Source organism: Lepidochelys kempii, chromosome 20, assembly GCF_965140285.1.
Source record: "Lepidochelys kempii isolate rLepKem1 chromosome 20, rLepKem1.hap1, whole genome shotgun sequence".
NCBI lineage: Eukaryota > Metazoa > Chordata > Testudines > Cheloniidae > Lepidochelys > Lepidochelys kempii.
Window position 1 is genome coordinate 26,040,498 of NC_136399.1, and position 17,014 is coordinate 26,057,511.

General features: G+C 59.4%; 4 protein-coding genes across 11 annotated transcripts in view; 1 reads left to right on the top strand and 3 right to left on the bottom strand.

Annotated features, from left to right (window-relative positions):
- The window catches only part of SMARCA4 (SWI/SNF related BAF chromatin remodeling complex subunit ATPase 4), a 93,328-nt gene extending 87,012 nt beyond the window's left edge, over positions 1-6,316 (bottom strand). The window contains exon 1 of the mRNA XM_073318959.1: positions 6,262-6,316. The gene's annotated coding sequence lies outside the window, so the exon portion shown is untranslated. The remainder of the gene's footprint in view (positions 1-6,261) is intronic.
- Positions 1-13,788, top strand: part of YIPF2 (Yip1 domain family member 2) — a 125,841-nt gene extending 112,053 nt beyond the window's left edge. The window contains exons 1-10 of one of the 3 annotated variants that reach the window (XM_073318868.1): positions 6,366-6,520; positions 7,565-7,626; positions 8,859-9,001; positions 9,494-9,574; positions 10,802-10,889; positions 11,223-11,339; positions 11,672-11,838; positions 11,995-12,177; positions 12,551-12,659; positions 13,073-13,788. In XM_073318868.1, the coding sequence (XP_073174969.1) occupies positions 7,596-7,626; positions 8,859-9,001; positions 9,494-9,574; positions 10,802-10,889; positions 11,223-11,339; positions 11,672-11,838; positions 11,995-12,177; positions 12,551-12,658 (918 nt within the window). In that variant the 5' untranslated portion in view covers positions 6,366-6,520; positions 7,565-7,595 and the 3' untranslated portion in view covers position 12,659; positions 13,073-13,788. Of the gene's footprint in view, positions 1-6,365; positions 6,521-7,562; positions 7,627-8,858; positions 9,002-9,493; positions 9,575-10,801; positions 10,890-11,222; positions 11,340-11,671; positions 11,839-11,994; positions 12,178-12,550; positions 12,660-13,072 lie in introns of those variants that run through there. The other 2 variants (XM_073318869.1, XM_073318871.1) reach the window with 2 other exon arrangements.
- TIMM29 (translocase of inner mitochondrial membrane 29) lies at positions 3,950-6,326 on the bottom strand. The gene is made up of 2 exons (XM_073318967.1): positions 6,262-6,326; positions 3,950-5,264 (listed from the first exon to the last, which is right to left on the bottom strand). The coding sequence occupies exons 1-2, from the start codon at positions 6,308-6,310 to the stop codon at positions 4,645-4,647; spliced, it is 669 nt and encodes a 222-aa protein (XP_073175068.1). The 5' UTR covers positions 6,311-6,326; the 3' UTR covers positions 3,950-4,644.
- A 317-nt stretch (positions 13,789-14,105) lies between the features above and the next one.
- The window catches only part of CARM1 (coactivator associated arginine methyltransferase 1), a 52,594-nt gene continuing 49,685 nt past the window's right edge, over positions 14,106-17,014 (bottom strand). For 5 of the 6 annotated variants that reach the window (XM_078849628.1, XM_073318864.1, XM_073318866.1 and 2 more), the window contains 3 exons: positions 16,624-16,701; positions 15,614-15,685; positions 14,106-15,351 (listed from right to left, as the gene is read on the bottom strand). In XM_078849628.1, coding sequence (XP_078705754.1) covers positions 15,215-15,351; positions 15,614-15,685; positions 16,624-16,701 — 287 coding nt within the window. In that variant the 3' untranslated portion in view covers positions 14,106-15,214. The remainder of the gene's footprint in view (positions 15,352-15,613; positions 15,686-16,623; positions 16,702-17,014) is intronic. The other variant, XM_073318865.1, reaches the window with a different exon arrangement.

Consider the following 17,014-nt stretch of genomic DNA (forward strand, 5'->3'; position numbering starts at 1 on the left):
AAGTTAGAGCAGTGTTGGGGCTGCTCTAACTCAAGCCCTTGGGAAGCAGAGAATAGCTGTAATGCAGCAAGCTCTGGTTGCTCCCCTGATTTGCCCCTCCACACCGGAGGCTGGAAACAAGGCGGGTGCAGGGCCTTTATGCCAATTCCACACCAGCCAGGAGGAAGGCCCCTTCCCAGCAGGGATTGTCAGAGGACCCAGATCGGCCTAAAGGGGTCTTCAGAGAACCGAGACTCAGCACAGCCCAGAGGCCACTTATTGTCTCGAGTGGAGCTCAAAGGCAGGCTGAGCCGACGTGCCGCAATCAAAGACTCCGGCGACTCAAAGAGGAATCCCTCCGCTGTGAAAGCCTCTCAGAGCCTGGCCCTGCAACTGTTTGATCACTTATTAAAAAGGTTAATAAATCATTCGGACAGCATTCACAAGAACCCGATGTGCTCCTGTACGCAGCCTCGCAATTCCAACCCAGCCGCCAAACAGTCTGGTTGGTCTGTGAAGCCATGTTCCCCTTCCTGCCTTCCCCCATCACCTTTCCCAGAAGAGAGAAGTGCCGGTTGCCCCAGTGCGTTTCTGTCACTGGACTGGCAGTTCCCCCCAAGCCAGGGCAGATCTGCAACACCCACCAATCGACCATGGAACCGTTCCCACGGGGGCCAACCCAGCCATGGCCTATTGCTACAGAGAACGTCCGCCCAAAAGAGAACGGCAAGAGGTAGCGCGACACCTCCGCCGAAGCAGCACAGGGGAGTTTTTCCTTAATTCTCTAGTGCCCTCTGCTGCCTCTTTAGGATCCAACAGGAAAAAGTTCCCACTTGTTCTGAAAACTAAAGCTAGGTGAAATTTTACAGACAACAATTCTTTTCCACCACCACCGACAACAAAAAAATGCAGATGGAAACACTTTGTTAATTCGTGTCGCTAGGACCCTAAAATTGGGTCAAATTCGCCAAATCGCTTTGGTTGGGGAAAAAAATTGTAAGAAATTGGAACGTTTCACATTGATGTTTTCAATCCCCAACATTTCGATTCAAAACGGCTTTTGGGTTAGAAATCGGCTTCCGTTTCATTTCACTGTTTTTTTAAAGCGTGAAAAAAAGTAAAAACCAACCATGTGATTATGGGTCGAAGGGAACGTTTTATTCCAGCCACAACGGTTTTTGGTTTGGCCCATGACCCAGAGTCAGCTATTCACACAGCTCTACAGAGCCGCGAATGTTCACGTGCGAGCTCTTTTCACTCTAGAAAGACAAGTATCATGGAGGAGTCAGGCCTTGCTGCTAAACACTAACCAGATCGATCCCTTTCAATGCAACGCTGCTCTGGGCATGCCCCCTGAAGACCCACACACAGGCTGAAGTCTTACTTTTTGTCTAAGAAGCCAGAAGTAATATGAAACCAATGATTCTAGAGCTCAAAATCTGCAGCTACTGACCTCCATGTACTACTGACCTCCATTCAGGTTTCAGAACGGACAGAGGTAAACAGCGAGATTCCCCCAGGGATCTGTACTGGGACCAGTGCTGTTCAACAGATGTAGAAAAGATCTGCAAAAAGGGGTAAACAGCGAGGTGACAAATCCATGGGGCCGGACGAGTTGCATCCGAGAGTGCTAAAGGAATTGGCGGCTGTGATTGCAGAGCCATTGGCCATTATCTCTGAAAACTCGTGGCGAACGGGTCCAGTCCCAGATGACTGGAAAAAGGCTAATGTAGTGCCAATCTTTTAAAAAGGGAAGAAGGAGGATCCTGGGAACTACAAGCCAGTCAGCCTCACCTCAGTCCCCAGAAAAATCATGGAGCAGGTCCTCAAGGAATCAATCCTGAAGCACTTACATGAGAGGAAAGTGATCAGGAACAGTCAGCATGGACTCACCAAGGGAAGGTCATGCCTGACTAATTTAATCACCTTCTATGATGAGATTACTGGTTCTGTGGATGAAGGGAAAGCAGTGGATGTATTGTTTCTTGACTTTAGCAAAGCTTTTGACACGGTCTCCCACAGTATTCTTGTCAGCAAGTTAAAGAAGTACGGGCTGGATGAATGCACTATAAGGTGGGTAGAAAGTTGGCTAGATTGTCGGGCTCAAAGGGTAGTGATCAATGGCTCCATGTCTAGTTGGCAGCCCGTGTCAAGTGGAGAGCCCCAGGGGTCGGTCCTGGGGCCGGTTTTGTTAAATATCTTCATAAATGATCTGGAGGATGGTGTGGATTGCACTCTCAGCAAATTTGCAGATGATACTAAACTGGGAGGAGTGGTTGATACGCTGGAGGGAAGGGATAGGATACAGAGGGACCTAGACAAATTGGAGGACTGGGCCAAAAGAAATCCGATGAGGTTCAATAAGGATAAGTGCAGGGTCCTGCACTTAGGATGGAAGAACCCAATGCACAGCTACAGACTAGGGACCGAATGGCTAGGCAGCAGTTCTGCGGGAAAGGACCTAGGGGTGACAGTGGACGAGAAGCTGGATATGAGTCAACAGTGTGCCCTTGTTGCCAAAAAGGCCAATGGCATTTTGGGATGTATAAGTAGGGGCATAGCGAGCAGATCGAGGGACGTGATCGTTCCCCTCTATTCGACATTGGTGAGGCCTCATCTGGAGTACTGTGTCCAGTTTTGGGCCCCGCACTACAAGAAGGATGTGGATAAATTGGAGAGAGTCCAGCGAAGGGCAACAAAAATGATTAGGGGTCTGGAACACATGAGTTATGAGGAGAGGCTGAGGGAACTGGGATTGTTTAGTCTGCAGAAGAGAAGAATGAGAGGGGATTTGATAACTGCTTTCAACTACCTGAGAGGTGGTTCCAGAGAGGATGGTTCTAGACTATTCTCAGTGGTAGAAGAGGACAGGACAAGGAGTAATGGTCTCAAGTTGCAGTGGGGGAGGTTTAGATTGGATATTAGGAAAAACTTCTTCACTAGGAGGGTGGTGAAACACTGGAATGCATTACCTAGGGAGGTGGTAGAATCTCCTTCCTTAGAAGTTTTTAAGGTCAGGCTTGACAAAGCCCTGGCTGGGATGATTTAATTGGGGATTGGTCCTGCTTTGAGCAGGGGATTGGACTAGATGAGGGATAGCTCAGTGGTTTGAGCATTGGCCTGCTAAACCCAGGGTTGTGAGTTCAATCCTTGAGGGGTCCATTTAGGGATCTGGGGCAAAAATTGGGGATTGGCCCTGCTTTGAGCAGGGGGTTGGACTAGATGACCTCCTGAGGTCCCTTCCAACCCTGATATTCTGTGAACCTCCTGAGGTCCCTTCCAACCCTGATATTCTATGATTCTATGATTTGCAGACACAAAATTACTCAAGATCGTTAAGTCCAAAGCAGACTGCGAAGAGTTACAAAGAGATCCCACAGAAGTGGGAGACTGGGCAACAAAATGGCAGATGAAATTCAATGTTGATACATGCAAAGTAATGTACGTTGGGAAACATAATCTCAACTATATATAGTTCTCTGAAAATATCCACTCAATGTGCAGCAGCAGTCAAAAAAGTTAACAGAATGTGAGGAACCAATAGGAAAAAGATAGATAAGAAGACAGTAAATATCATAAAGCCTCTATATAAATCCATGGTACATCCCCACCTTGACTACTCTGTGCAGTTCTGGTCACCCCATCTCAAAAAAAGATACATTAGAATTGGAAAAGGTTCAGAAAAGGGCAACAGAAATGATCAGGGGGATGGAATGGTTGCCGTATAAGGAGAGACTAAAAAGACCGGGACTGTTCACTTTAGAAAAGAGACGACCCAGGGGGATGTGAGAAAGGTCTGTAAAGTCATGACTGGGGTAGAGAAAATGAATCGGGAAGTGTTATTTACCCCTTTGAACAACACAAGAACAAGGGGTCACCCAACGAAATTAACAGGCAGCATATTTAAAACAAACAGAAGGAAATACTTCTTTACACAATGCACAGTCAACCTGTGGAACTCTTTGCCAGAGGAAGTTGTGAAGGTCAAGACTATCACAGGATTCAAAAAAGAACTAGATAAGTTCATGGAGGGTAGGTCCATCAATGGCTATTAGCCAAGATAGGCAGGGACCCCATGCTCTGGGTGTCCCTAAGACGCTGACTGTCAGAAGCTGGGACTTGATGACAGGGGATGGACCACTCAATAATTACCCTGTTCTGTTCATTCCCTCTGGGGCACTTGGCACCGGTCACTGTTGGAACACAGGACATTGGGCTAGATGGACCTTTGGTCTGCCCCAGTCTGGCTGTTCTTTAGTGCACTGTTGTTCCACTGAGGTCCCCCACCCAAACAATGACTGAACAAGGGGGTGGTTTCCTTTTGGAATACAGCCCCTTTATATGGACCAGCCTTAGACAGGAACACCCAACATCGGGCCAGCGATGGCGACTGCGAGTTAAGGGGAACCAGTGGCTAACTTATCCCAGGAACAGCTCATTGGTGAATGGAAAACTCACAGAACTGATTTATTGACCTCAGCACAGTTGGGCCACGAGGCAGCGAGCAATAGCTTGGATCAGCACAATTATATTTCATTATAGGATTTTTTCCGTATTTCATCTTCCCATCCTCCCATAATGCTAGCTCCTAGACCGACTGTCCCCGAGAGCCCACAGAAAACAGAAGTCTTTTTGTTCAGATCATTGGTTTAAGGCTCCCGGAGGTCACTGCTGCTGCTCCTCCTTTTCCGCCCGCTCAATCTGCTCCTCTGTCAGGACGACGGGTTTGTATTTATCGTCAAAGAGTTTTTCGTTGGCTGCCGAGTGGAGGTTCTGGGGGGAGATGGTCCTGAGATGCTCAGGGAGATACTTGAATTCCTCTTCATTGATGTCAGAATCCTTCATTTTCGAACTTAAAACCCACCAGCGGCCCAAGAACCCCACGTCCAGGATCCGCCCGGGAAAGTCCGTCCAGCGCGGCTTCAGGTGTTTGCAGTGAGCCTGGTACAGAGCAGCTTCCGCATCAAAGGGGGCCTGGTAGACGAGGGAGAAGAAGACCAGGCTCTGGTAGCGCAGCCGCCCCTGGTTCCGGAGCTTCATCAGGCGCTGGACATGCCCCTCAGAGCCGTTGTTCCGGATCCAGGGGGAGAGCAGGAGGAGGGTGCCCGAGGCTTCGAGGAGGGAGGACTCGAACGAGGCGTCGCAGGGGACCTGGAGGCTGCAGGCGGTGGCTCCAGCCAGCAGCGAGAGGTAGAGTCCGGCTTTCCCAGGCCGCTCCTTGAAGCCAAGGGCCACATCCCGGCAGGCGTCGGCGTAATCGTGCAGCAGGCTCTTGCACCACAGACCTGTGCCGGGAGGGAAAGCTGAGGTGCTGCCGGCTCCGGGGAGCGAGGCCCGAACACCCCAGGCCTCTGGGGGTGGGTACGTCTGGGTACGGGGGTGTGGGGGGGGAGGCTCAAGTAGGAGAAGAGTCTAGGGATGATCGCGGGGAGAGGGAGGGGAGCAGAGCTGGGAACGGAACCCAGGACACCGGGCTGCCAGCGCCCTACTGTAATGCGTGCCCCAAAGAACCCAGGCGTCCAGGCCGCCGCCCCTCCCCGCTCCGACCCCCTCCCCAAAGAACCCAGGCATCCGGCCCCCGGCTCTGACCCCCTTCCCAAAGAACTCAGGCGTCCGGGCCGCCGCCCTTCTCCGCTCTGACACCCTTCCCAAAGAACCCAGGCGTCCGGGCCGCCGCCCCTCCCCAAAGAACCCAGGCGTCCGGGCCGCCGCCCCTCCCCGCTCCGACCCCCTCCCCAAAGAACCCAGGCATCCGGCCCCCGGCTCTGACCCCCTTCCCAAAGAACTCAGGCGTCCGGGCCGCCGCCCTTCTCCGCTCTGACCCACTTTCCAAAGAACCCAGGCGTCCGGGCCGCCGCCCCTCCCCAAAGAACCCAGGCGTCCGGCCCCCGGCTCTGACCTCCTCCCCAAAGAACCCAGGCGTCCGGGCCGCCGACCACCGGCTCTGACCCCCTTCCCAAAGAACCCAGGCGTCCGGCCCCCGGCTCTGACCCCCTTCCCAAAGAACCCAGGCGTCCGGGCCCCGCCTCTGCCCCCCTTCCCAAAGAACCCAGGCGTCCGGGCCGCCGCCGCCCCCCGGCTCCGACCCCCTTCCCAAAGAACCCAGGCGTCCGGGCCGCCGCCGCCCCCCGGCTCTGACCCCCTTCCCAAAGAACCCAGGCGTCCGGGCCGCCGCCCCTCCCCGCTCCGACCTCCTCCCCAAAGAACCCAGGCGTCCGGGCCGCCGCCCCCCGGCTCCGACCCCCTTCCCAAAGAACCCAGGCGTCCGGGCCGCCCCCTCACCCAAACGGCCGGAGCCGATCCGCTGCCAGCGACTCCCGCTCCCCGCCATGGGCCGCTCGCTGCCCGGACCGGAAGTGGTTTCCGCCCGGCCGGGAAACGGGGACGGACCCGGGCGAGACCATCTCAGCGGGCCCGCGGGGGGGGAGGGGCAGAAACACTCGTGCTCCCCCCCGCGCGCGCGGGCGGTGCGCGAGGCCGGGCGGAGAGCGACACGCAGCAGCGGGGCGGGGAGGCCGGGCAGGTACCGGGGGGCTGAGAGGTGAGGGAGGGGCGCGGGGGGGGGGGACGACAGGGGAGACTCGGGGGGCTGCTGGGGACCTGGGGGGAGGGGCAGTGGGCTGCTTCCTGAGCCCCTCCCCCAGCTCTGCGGTGGGGGGGGCTCAGTCTAGGCCCCCCCTTTCCTCCCCTAGCTGGGGTGGCCCCCCCCGGCCAGGCAGGTGCCCCCATGGCAGGAACCAGCGGCTCTAACCCGCCCTATGGCTCGCAGCCCCAGCCTGCTCCCTGCCTCAGTTTCCCCCCCTCGCAGAATGGGCACAGTGGGCCTGAACCCTGCTGGGAGGCCAAAGGATTCAGCAGGGTGTCCCCCCCCCACTCGCCCTGGAGCGTCTGTCAGCCGGGTGGGGCAAACGGGGGCCCCGCTGCCCGCCCCGGGCTGCCCCTTCCAGCTCCCTTCCCGGGCGCCCCTCTAACACGGGCAGCGCCCGGTGCCACGCTGGCACCGACGTGGCTTGTCCCTGGAGGAGCCGCTCCCCTGGTGCGTGGGGCTGGGCAGGGGCAGATCTGGAAGGCAGCCGGGTAAACAAACCACCTGCTGCTCCCCCCGCCCTGCCCTCCCTCCAGGGTTCCTGGCCCAGCTGGGGCCTGGCTGCTTTGGAGCTGAAGGCGTCCCTGCGTTGGACGTGCGGCGAAATCCAAGCGTTAAAAGGACCTCGCCCGCTGCCTGGCATGAAATGCATGTGCAGGAAGGGAAGTAGCTTCAAAGTACCAGAGCTCCGGGCACTCGAGTGGTAGGAGCTGGGGCGGGGGGTGGCCGTCAGGACTCCTGGGTTTCATTCCCAGCTCTGGGAAGGAGTGTAGTCTGGTGGATGGAAGTGGGTTGACTCAGGACACCTGGGTTCCATCGCTGACTCCTTGTGTGACCCTGGGCAAGTCACTTTCCCTTCTCGGCAACTCCTCTCCCCACCTGCACAATGGGGCGAGATGGGGAACTTCGGTCATGCCCCATAGGGGCTCAGTGCGTAGCTGTTCCCAGCTGCTCTGTCCAGCCTTCACGTCACAAACGCTGTTTGCTTTGCCCTGGCAGCAGAGTCCCTGACATGCGATAACCTGCAGCAATGGCCACGTCAGATGAGCTCAAGTTTCATGGTGAGTGTTTGCCTTCCATAAAGGTTTCAGTCTCGAGCATCGCAATTCGTGGGGGAGGAAGAGATGGGTATTTTGTCTGTTGTTTCTCACATGGGATTCCAAACTCTTCCGGGTCCTGTAACATAGTTGGGTCTCCCCTAACTGGGGAGAACGTCACCCCCTGAAAATGTGTATTAGAGGCTGGTTCATTTCAGGAGGCTACTCTGCATCTCAGGCCTGGGGCCATCTTCATCTCCAGGATCTGTCCTGCTAGCTTCTTTCCCCCTCGGGCTCAGCTAAAGGAGGCCTAGTGGATAGAGCACTGGGCTGGGACTGAGGAGACCTGGATTCTATGCCTAGCTCTGCCACTGGCCTGCTGGCTGTCCTTGGACAAGTTACTTCCCCTCTCCCTGCCTCAGTTTCCCCATATGTAAATGGAAATAATGATACTGACTCGTTTGCAAAGTGCTTTGAAATTGGTGGATGAAAAATACTATGTGAGAACTAGGGATTATTATTTTGATTAAAGCAAAGCCATGCAGTGATTGGCCACAGTTAGCCTGCGGAACTCACCACGACAAGAATATCCTGAAGCCAAACACTTAACAGGGTCTAAAAGAGGACTGGATGTTATTATGGATAACAAGAAGTGTCCAGAGTCAGAATAGTAAATAAACAAGTTAGGAACATACTTCAGGGCTTGATCTAACCTGTGACCAGCAGCGATCAGGAGCTACCTGCCCCTGGGGGCAGGTTATCGCATCACTCCCACCTGCAGGGCTTCTTGCATTTTCCTCTGCAGCAGCTGGTCCTGGCCAGGTTGGGCCCCATGGCTGACCCCAGCTGGTGATATTTGTGTTCCCAATCTGACCTATCCCCTGCTGTGGCCTAACTGAAATCCATCGAGTAAGAAAAGAGCTAACTGGCCCATCCCTTCTCTTCCCCTTTTCAGTTTCACTTGGGCCTCCCCAGGGAGGAGGGGGGGGTCTGAATCCTTTGAGGGGGACGATAGTGGTCGTGCTCCGGAGGCTTGGCCGAGGCTGCCCAAGGGCAGGCTGGGAGCTGGTTTGATACAGGGATTTCACCCGTGCTTGGGCAGATCTGAGCCAGCACAGGTGATGAGAATGGACAGGGCTTTAGCCTGCCCGGGGAGCATCAGAGCAGGGCTCGGGACGCAGCTGCCAGCCAAAGAGATCCCAGAGCTGTGGATGCTGATTTCCAACCTGTTCTGACCGCTGGGGGTTTCCCTGCAGAATTCGACGAGGCGGCCGACTTGCTGGCCGTGAACCCTGACGCCACAACCACCAGCATCAGCGAGCGGCAAAGCCACGTGGCCGTGGACGTGAGCACTGGCTACGAGGAGGGTGAGCTAGGGGAGGAGACAGATAAAACCGAGGTGAGAGGAAAAGCTGAGCAGGGAGGAGGACTGGCTGGCTTGAGTGGGCTACAGGGTCTTTCCCCTCCAGGGGGCACCGGACCCAACCCATCCCAGGGCCCCAGCTGCCCCATCAGCAGTGACTAGTTGCCATTTGCCAGTTGAGGCAGCCTGGAGGGGCCCCCGGCCCGAGTATCCTCATTGTCAAAATCACCAGCCCAGACTGCGCTGGGTGGGGCCCAAGCACGTGCTTAAACCTTTCCCTGAATCGGGGCCCTGTCTGGCTGCCGAGAAGAACCCTGGCTCTGACAGCCGCGGCCAGGGTACAAGAGGGGGAGGGACTCACCCACACCGGAAATCGACCCTGATCCCCGGGTTCAGCAGAAAGGCTGACGGCTTGTCCGCCATCACAGAGGGTCCTGGCTGCGGCTCAGATTTCTGCCGCGAGCCAGACCCGGCTGTCTGGCACGTGGGCCGAGGACCATCCAGTCATGCGTCTTTTCATCCACACAGCTCCTCAGTGGCCAGAAGAAGCAGCCCAGTTTCTGGACCTTCGAATACTACCAGACTTTCTTTGATGTCGACACCTACCAGGTAACAGAATCTCCCTGTCTAACGTATCCGCCGGTCGGCTGGAAAGTGACGCGGGCAGGAGCAGCAAAACTCGGGAGAGGCAAACGGGCCATCGCGCCAACCTGGCTATGGCGGCCCAAGGAGCCTCGCCAAAACGGCGGCTCCATTTTCCAGGGAGGCAGGACATGGACCTGCACTCGGTGTGGGCAGGGACGTCCCCAGATGGACACACGCCTCCCCCTGGCAAGGAGGTTGGTCTTGTGAAGGTGTTCCCGGCTCTGCCGCAGACAGCCCGGGCAACCTTGGCAAGTCACGCCGTGGGAGTTCCCTGCCTGTGAAATGACCCTTCCTTGGTCTTCAGGGCAGGGAACTCCCCTCATGTCTCTGGGCAGCGCCCGGCCCGACGGGGGCCGGATCTCAGCCGAGTTTAGAACGAACTGAGGCAGGTAGTTACAACTGGACCCCCGGTTGGCACTTGCTGGAGGGAAGCCCGTTTCCCCGATGAAGGCAAAAAGCACCTAAAACAAAAGCTTCCAGTGACTGGAAACGCTGAGGCCTGGCTGGATGTCTAGGCCCAAAGCTAGCGTGTCTCAGCATTGGCCTTCGCATTGCTCGGAACCTGCTTGGTGTGGATGGAAACCCGCTACTGAGGACTGAATCCTGGCTCTCCGGACTGAAATGCCATGAGCAGCCAGAGCTTGAGCTAAACAGCTGGGCCCTGTAGCTGGGGCCAGGCCAGACTCGTCCCTGGGGTGGCTCTCCCTGCTTACACCCCCACAGAGGTGTGGACGAGCTCTCTGCTCTGCCGCTCGTCCGAGGATCTGAACGCCTTAACCTCAGATTCCTTTTCCTGGCCATTTCTGCGACCCGGCCTGCAGCGTTGGGCTGGGACCCGAGGACGGGGAAGTGGAACCAGATCGACACAGACTAGCCCCACGGCACTGTCCCAACCGAGAAACGGAAATGGGTTGAGAGTGCTGTGGGTCTCCTCTGACTTCTTGCATGGCACGGGCCCGATCCCTGTGCCCCGTGAGCCCGGCCTGGAGCCGGTAACTCGGGGTGTAGCACGCACAGCAGTGCCCCGGGGGGCTAAAGGGGAGTTTTGCTGGTACCATTGGGCAGGGGCAGGTCCTTGTTGTGGTAGGTGCTGGCCCACGGAGCTCGCAGGCGAAGTACGTGAGGCAGTGACAGGCCAGAGCCGTGGCTCTGGAGACGACCCACTAACCCTGGTCTGGTCCCATCCGCCAGGTGCTGGACAGGATAAAGGGGTCTCTGCTGCCCTTGCCTGGGAAGAACTTCGTACGGCACCACTTACGGAACGACCCAGACCTATACGGTGAGTACGGCGAGGCCGGGCCGAACTGCACAGACCCCCTGGGGGTCCCCGACGTCCCGGGGGCAGCTCTGGGTTCCCAGCGACTCACTCGTCTAACCCGCACCCCTTCTCCTCGGCTCGGCAGCCATAGCGCCGGCCCAGGAGCCGAGACGCCCGCACCCGCCGACCCGGCTGCGCTGGTGCCTTGGCCGTCCTAGGGCAGCTTCCACGGTGGGATCTGGGGGGAGCCCTGAGGGCAGCCGGGTGTGGGGCTGTCACCGAGCAGCTTCGTGGCACTGGTGTCCGGCTCCTGTCGACACCCCTCCTAACCCTGCCCCCCATCTGCCTCCCCAGGGCCCTTCTGGATCTGCGCCACGCTGGCCTTCACGCTCGCCGTCAGCAGCAACGTGTCCCACGCCCTGGAGAAACGGGGCGACCCTGCCTTTCACTACAGCCCCCAGTTCCACAAAGGTGAGCGCCCGCGGGGGCAGGGCTCTTCTCCACACTGGGGAGGTTTCCCCCAGGGCCACGCAGCGAGTAAGAAATGTGAACAGAACCCAGGAGTCCTGGCGCCTGCCCGCCCCCCCCCCCCCCTGGCTCTAACCACTAGACCCCACTCCCCTCCCAGAGCCAGGCTAGAACCCAAGAGTCCTGGCTCCCAGCCCCCTGCTCTAACCCCTGCTGCTGTTCACGGGTGGTGGTTTGTCTTTGCTGTTATCTGTGGGCAAGGCCAGGCGGCAGAGCCCTGGCTCCTCCCTGCCTGCGCGTCCCTGCCGGTAACCAGTGTCTCTGCCCCCCCTCAGTGACCGTCGCCGGGGTCGTGATCTACTGCTACGCCTGGCTGGTGCCCCTGGCCCTCTGGGGCTACCTGCAGTGGCGCAAGGGACTCAGCCTCCACGTGGGCTCCTACAGCTTCCTGGAGACGGTCTGCGTGTACGGCTACTCGCTCTTCGTCTACATCCCCACCTCGGTGAGCGGCCGGCCCAGGGAGGGGCTAAACCCGCCGGCAGACCCCTGCCCTGGCGGGGAGTCAATCGGGTGCCCCAAAAGCCTCTGGGGGGGGAGCCCCGCCTCCCTTGGGGCCGGGTGCCTGACCGCCCTTCCTTTCTCTCCCACCCCCTGGCAGATCCTGTGGCTGATCCCGGCTGTCTGGCTCCAGTGGGTCCTGCTGGCCTGTGCTGCAGCGCTTTCTGGCTCCGTGCTGGTTCTTGCCTTCTGGCCGCTGCTCCGTGCCGACAGCAAGCCGGCCACGCTGGCCACGCTGGCCGCCATGGTCTCGCTCCATGTGCTGCTGGCCCTCGGCTGCAAGGTATGAACAGTGCTTCCGGCCGCCTGTCCGGGGTGCTGCCCTGCGCAGCGGGGAGAGGAGACCCACAGGGCCTAGACGGCTCCTGTTCTCCCCAGCGTGGCTGCTGCAAGAGGAGATGCAGGCCCTGAGCTCTGGGGACCCTGCTTGGGTCGTGGCACTGGCCCAGTACAGATGGAGAAACTGAGGCACAGAAGATCTGGGGGAGATGGCTTTTTTCCAGCCTCAGGGGACAGGTGCTCTGCAGTCCGAGGGGCATAGCCCCCCTCCATTGGGGCAGGTCCTCTGTGGGGCATGACCCCCTTCCCCCCATCAGCCAGAGGGGCAGGGCCAGTTCTGGCCCCAGCTGATCCTGCCCTCCTCCTGTTTTTTGTAGCTCTATTTTTTCCGGACGCTGCCCAGCACCGTCTCTCCTCTGCAGACGCTGGTCACGGCCCAGCAGCCCCCTCCCCCAGCCAATGCCTCGGTCCCCCTCCGCCAGTGAGGTAAGCCAGCAGGTGAACTCAGGCCCTGGGGGAACGTGCAGGCGGGGGAAGCGAGGGCTATGGGTGCTGGAAAGAGGCAGAACTTGCTCCTCAGGAGTTGGGGATGGGCCAGCAGCTCTGATGCAGGCCCCTGTGCCTCAGTTTCCCCACAGAGTGAGATCTTTGGCCTCAGTCTCTCTGCCCGCAAAACTGGGGAGCTGCATGTGCCCTGCAGGGGGCTGGGGAGCCCATGGGGCTCTAGGAGCTGGGAATGACTTGGTCTTCAGAGGGGCTGGATTAGTGCCTCCCCTCCAGCCATGGAACCCCCTTGGGGGCTGGGCCCAGTGCCAAACCAGGCTGAGCTCTTGCCCCACAGGAGCCGAGGGGGGGATTTGTAACCTCGTCTCTCTCACCGTGGGCTTCTGCTTTTGTAGGTGTGGATCCCCCAGCACTGGGCACAGGCGAAAGACCGGAGCCACTGCTGGGCCACGGTCCAGGCTCCGGCCGGCTTAGGAAGGACCCTTCCTCCGGCCTGTCCCCCGGCCCGTGGAGCTCAGCCACGCTGCACAGGGAGGGGGCGGCAGCTTGGCAGTGGCTGAGTCTAGGACACTCGGCTCGTCTAATTCTTCCCCTCTCCTCCTGCATCAGCACTTCAGCCCTGGCTCATTCCCAGCTGGGAGCAGGGGCATCAGCTCCAGTGACCAGACCAGCCTCCAACTCGAGCCTGGCTCAGTCAGTGGCAGGAGTCCCGCCAGGCCAGAGCCCGGGCCCTGCTCTCAGGGCGTCCTTGCAGCACCGGGAGGCAGACACCTCTGCTGGCCCCAGGGCTGATGTTTGCAGCCCCTTCCTCGGGCAGATCTCAGCACTGCCAGGTCCTGATTGACAGCACAGCTGCCCCTGACCTGGAACAGCTCTCCTGCTACCTCCCAGGCTAGGCTGGGGGGGCTGGGACAGAACACATGCTATGGAGGGATAATGGACAAGGGGATTCTGCTAGCAAGGTACTCGGGCTCCCCCACCCCCATCTCTAGGGCATGGGGGGCAGTGGTAGGGCTGGCTGCTCCCTGGGCAAGGCCCAAGGATTGGGAGCTGTCAGCTGTTTTCTATTCAAAGGTGATTGAAATAAACTGGGGCTTTGCCCCACCTGGGACCAGGGCTGGTGCCTGTGTTGGGGGGATGGTGGCATCACTCACACTGGCTGGGTTCCTTCCCCTCCCTGCTGCTGGCAGGAGGCTGCTTTGCAAAGGGGCAGCAGGTGCCAGAGGCTGGGAGAACAGGCCCCAGGCCCACCCTGGCAGGCTGCAGGGAAGGAGCTTCCCGCTAGAGGTGTCAAACAACCACCCTGGCAACAGCCCTTCAAACCCCTCCTGCTTTATTGGGTGCCACAACAGCTCTGCGCCCCCCTGGGCAGCCCAGCCAGGCTGGCCTGGCCCGGCCCGGCCCCATAGCTGAAGGAAACTGCCTCCATGAAACACATAATTCCTTTATTTCATTTTCTCCAGAGGGGTCCCTGCAAAATCCTTTCAAAAATCACCACAGGGGGCTCTTGGAAAGGAAACAAAACAAAAACCATCCGCGCTCTACCTGGGTGGCGGTTACACTACCGGACTGCACTGTCCTGGGGGGCTACAGGGGGCTTTCCCAGCAGAGGCCACAGCTCCTTAACTCCAGGCCCTGGCAGCTGGCACCAGGGCCATGGGCTAGGCTGGCTCTGCTCTGCCAAGAGGAGGGGGCAGGGTGATCCAGCAGGCTCCAGCCACCTGCTCAGAGGGGACATGGAGCTGGCAGCAGACCCTGGCACTACTGGTCCCCGTGGCACAAAGGAGTTAAGTAGCCAGCAGCCACAGTTTTAGGGACATTTAAGTTTTGTTGAATGCTCTCCTGCCACACCAGCATTTCCCTGGAGGCAGGTACCAGGCCTGCTGGTCACAGCTGCCTTGATGAGCAGCCAGGCCACCGCCTCAGGCATAAGCAGAGACTAGGGCTGGGATGATTAAAAAAACCCTCCCCCATGAGGCACAGGATTTGCTGCAGTCACTGGGGGCAGGGGCTCCGTTGGGCTACTCCGACAGCCTTGCTGCCGGCTGCCTGGCCAAACAACTGCCCAGCCCAGGTGCCCTGCACCAGCAGGGAGCAAGGGGAGACCAGGGGGCCAGGCCTGAAAGCCCCAGAGCTGCAGCTAGGGAGGAATCCTGGACACCGGGCACTGCCGCGGCCATCTCTGTGAAACGCCCAGCCAAGGCCATGGCGCCGCCGAGCGGCACAGCCCCAGCTAGCATGGAAGATGGTGAACTAAAAGGACTTCACTACATGATCGGGTGGCAGGGGACAGCTAGCACTGGGGGCTTGACACGGGCGGAGAATCTGAGGTTTGACATTTCATAAAAAACTGTCCAAGTCCGGTATCAAAGAGCAGAGGAGCTGATGGGTGGGTTGGGCTTGTGGGCCGGTAAAAATAGCCCCAGCAAGCCAGCTGGCGGGGGTGAGGGGGGAACAGTTTGTCACGGGGAGAGGGGGAAGGGTCATCTTCATTTGGTTTCCTGGCGCTGTCAGTTCAGAGACGGGGCGGAGGGGTTTTAGCTCCCGTAATGCATTGTGTTGGTGGTGATGGACATGGGGGAGGCCATGGAGATGGCAGGGCCCCCCATGGTGAACTGGCTGTTGACCGGGTAGTGAGCGCTCGAACCGCCTCCACTCTGGCTGCCGGAGGAGCCTGCGGAGGAGACAAAAGGAGTCGCCATCAGATCCGCCCACCCCGCAAGAGCTCCAGTGGGGTGGTGCCCCGAGCCGAGGCCTCCCCCGCCCGCCGCTGGGGGGCTGCCTGGGAGAGCGGAGGGGAGTCTGCAGCTCAGGCCACCGCCCGAGTTACAGGCGTGTGGACAAGGCCAACGGCGGGTGGCAGTGGAGGCGGGAGGACGCCCTCAGGAACGCAGAGATCCCTGGGGAACGGAGCTGGGCGCGGCCAGGAGCGTTACCTGGGACGATGCCGGTGCTCATGATGGAGCCCATCCTGGAGTGCGTGTGATTGACAATCCCCGCGCTTGCCGCTGCAGGGAGACACGGGAGATGCTGCGTGAGCAGGGGAGGGGTCCCCCCAGGGTCCCAGCCTCCCCCAACCCCCTGGCAGCACAGGCCCGTTCCCAGGGAGCTCTGGCCCAGGGGCTAGCAGCTGCTCCACAGCTGAGGGTTACAGATGCACTCCCACAACCTGCCAGCAGTGGGCGCTGCTGTGTCCCAAAAAGCCACTCCCAGCAAGGCTCTAGTCCAGTGGTTCTCAGGACCCATTTGTTCATGGCCAGTCGTGACCCAGTAGATGGGCTGGGGGTGGAGGCCCTGGGGCGGTTTCAGTCAGATCCTGCCCCCCGGAGGGGTTGGGCTCTGCCTGGCTCTCACCCCACAGTGCCGGCTCCCCCGCTCCAGGGTGGTCGCACCGCTCGGGTTTGGCCCTGCCCCCCAGCTTGGTGAGAGGGGGCTGGGCCTTCGCCCTGGGGCTGCAGCACCCCTCACTCAAATCCGGCCTACCAGGCCCCCCATAGTCACCACAGCTGGGCCCCGCGGACCCCCACAGCCGCAACGCCTGGAGCAGGGAGACAAGACCAGCCAGCCCCAGGACTGGACCGAACAGGATCCAGAGCAACACGTGGGTCTTACGGACATGGCTCCGATGTGATGTTCAGCCTGAGGCCCTTCTCAGCTGGGGTCTGTGCTGCACCCCACACAACGGGGCCCCCCCATCTCAGCTGGGCCCAGGCACGACCCCTAATTAATGGGACACTGCGGCACCTGCAGGCTGAAGTGAGCTGGTCCAGGCAGTCAGGGCTTCCCCCAGAGTCACACGTCAAACCCTCTGCCATGACTGAAGCCCAGAGCTACCAGGGGCCATGTCCCCCAGAGACCCGCAACCAGGGGCCCCCCCTGCAGGACCCCAGTTCCAGGGCTGACCCCTCCTGCCAGGGGATTCCCGTTCAGATGCTGAGACACTCACCTAGAGGAATCAAGTTGTTGTGGCTGACATTGGAGCCACCGGTAATAACACTGCTGAGGTCGTAGGCCGTGGGCATCCCTGCACCAAGGGGGAGAGATGGGGAGGGGTCAGCAATGGGACGCCCCCTTCAACCCCCAGCCATGGCACTGGGGACCCCAAAACCAACCAGAGAATCCATCCAAGGGCCTCAGCGTCTGCCCCCCTGCGGCCGAGGGGTCCCCAGCCTGGGGCTGGCCGGGATTTGCCCAGTGCTGCAGCCTGGGGGCCCTGGCTCGAGGCAGCCCAGGACAGTCCCTGGGGCTGGGCAGGGAGGCTGGCTTCAGGGTTCTCTGCCATGGGGAAGTGCCCTGGGGAGGGCCGGGCACTTGGCCAGCTGAGCTCAGCAGCCCCG

What these genes read in the sequence shown, in the direction of transcription:
- TIMM29 (XM_073318967.1), bottom strand. Translation starts at nt 6,310, where the DNA reads ATGGCGGGGAGCGGGAGTCGCTGGCAGCGGATCGGCTCCGGCCGTTTG. An exon ending in GATCGGCTCCGGCCGTTTGG is followed by an intron (nt 5,265 to 6,261) that starts GTGAGGGGGCGG and finishes CTCCCGGCACAG; the next exon opens with GTCTGTGGTGCAAGAGCCTG.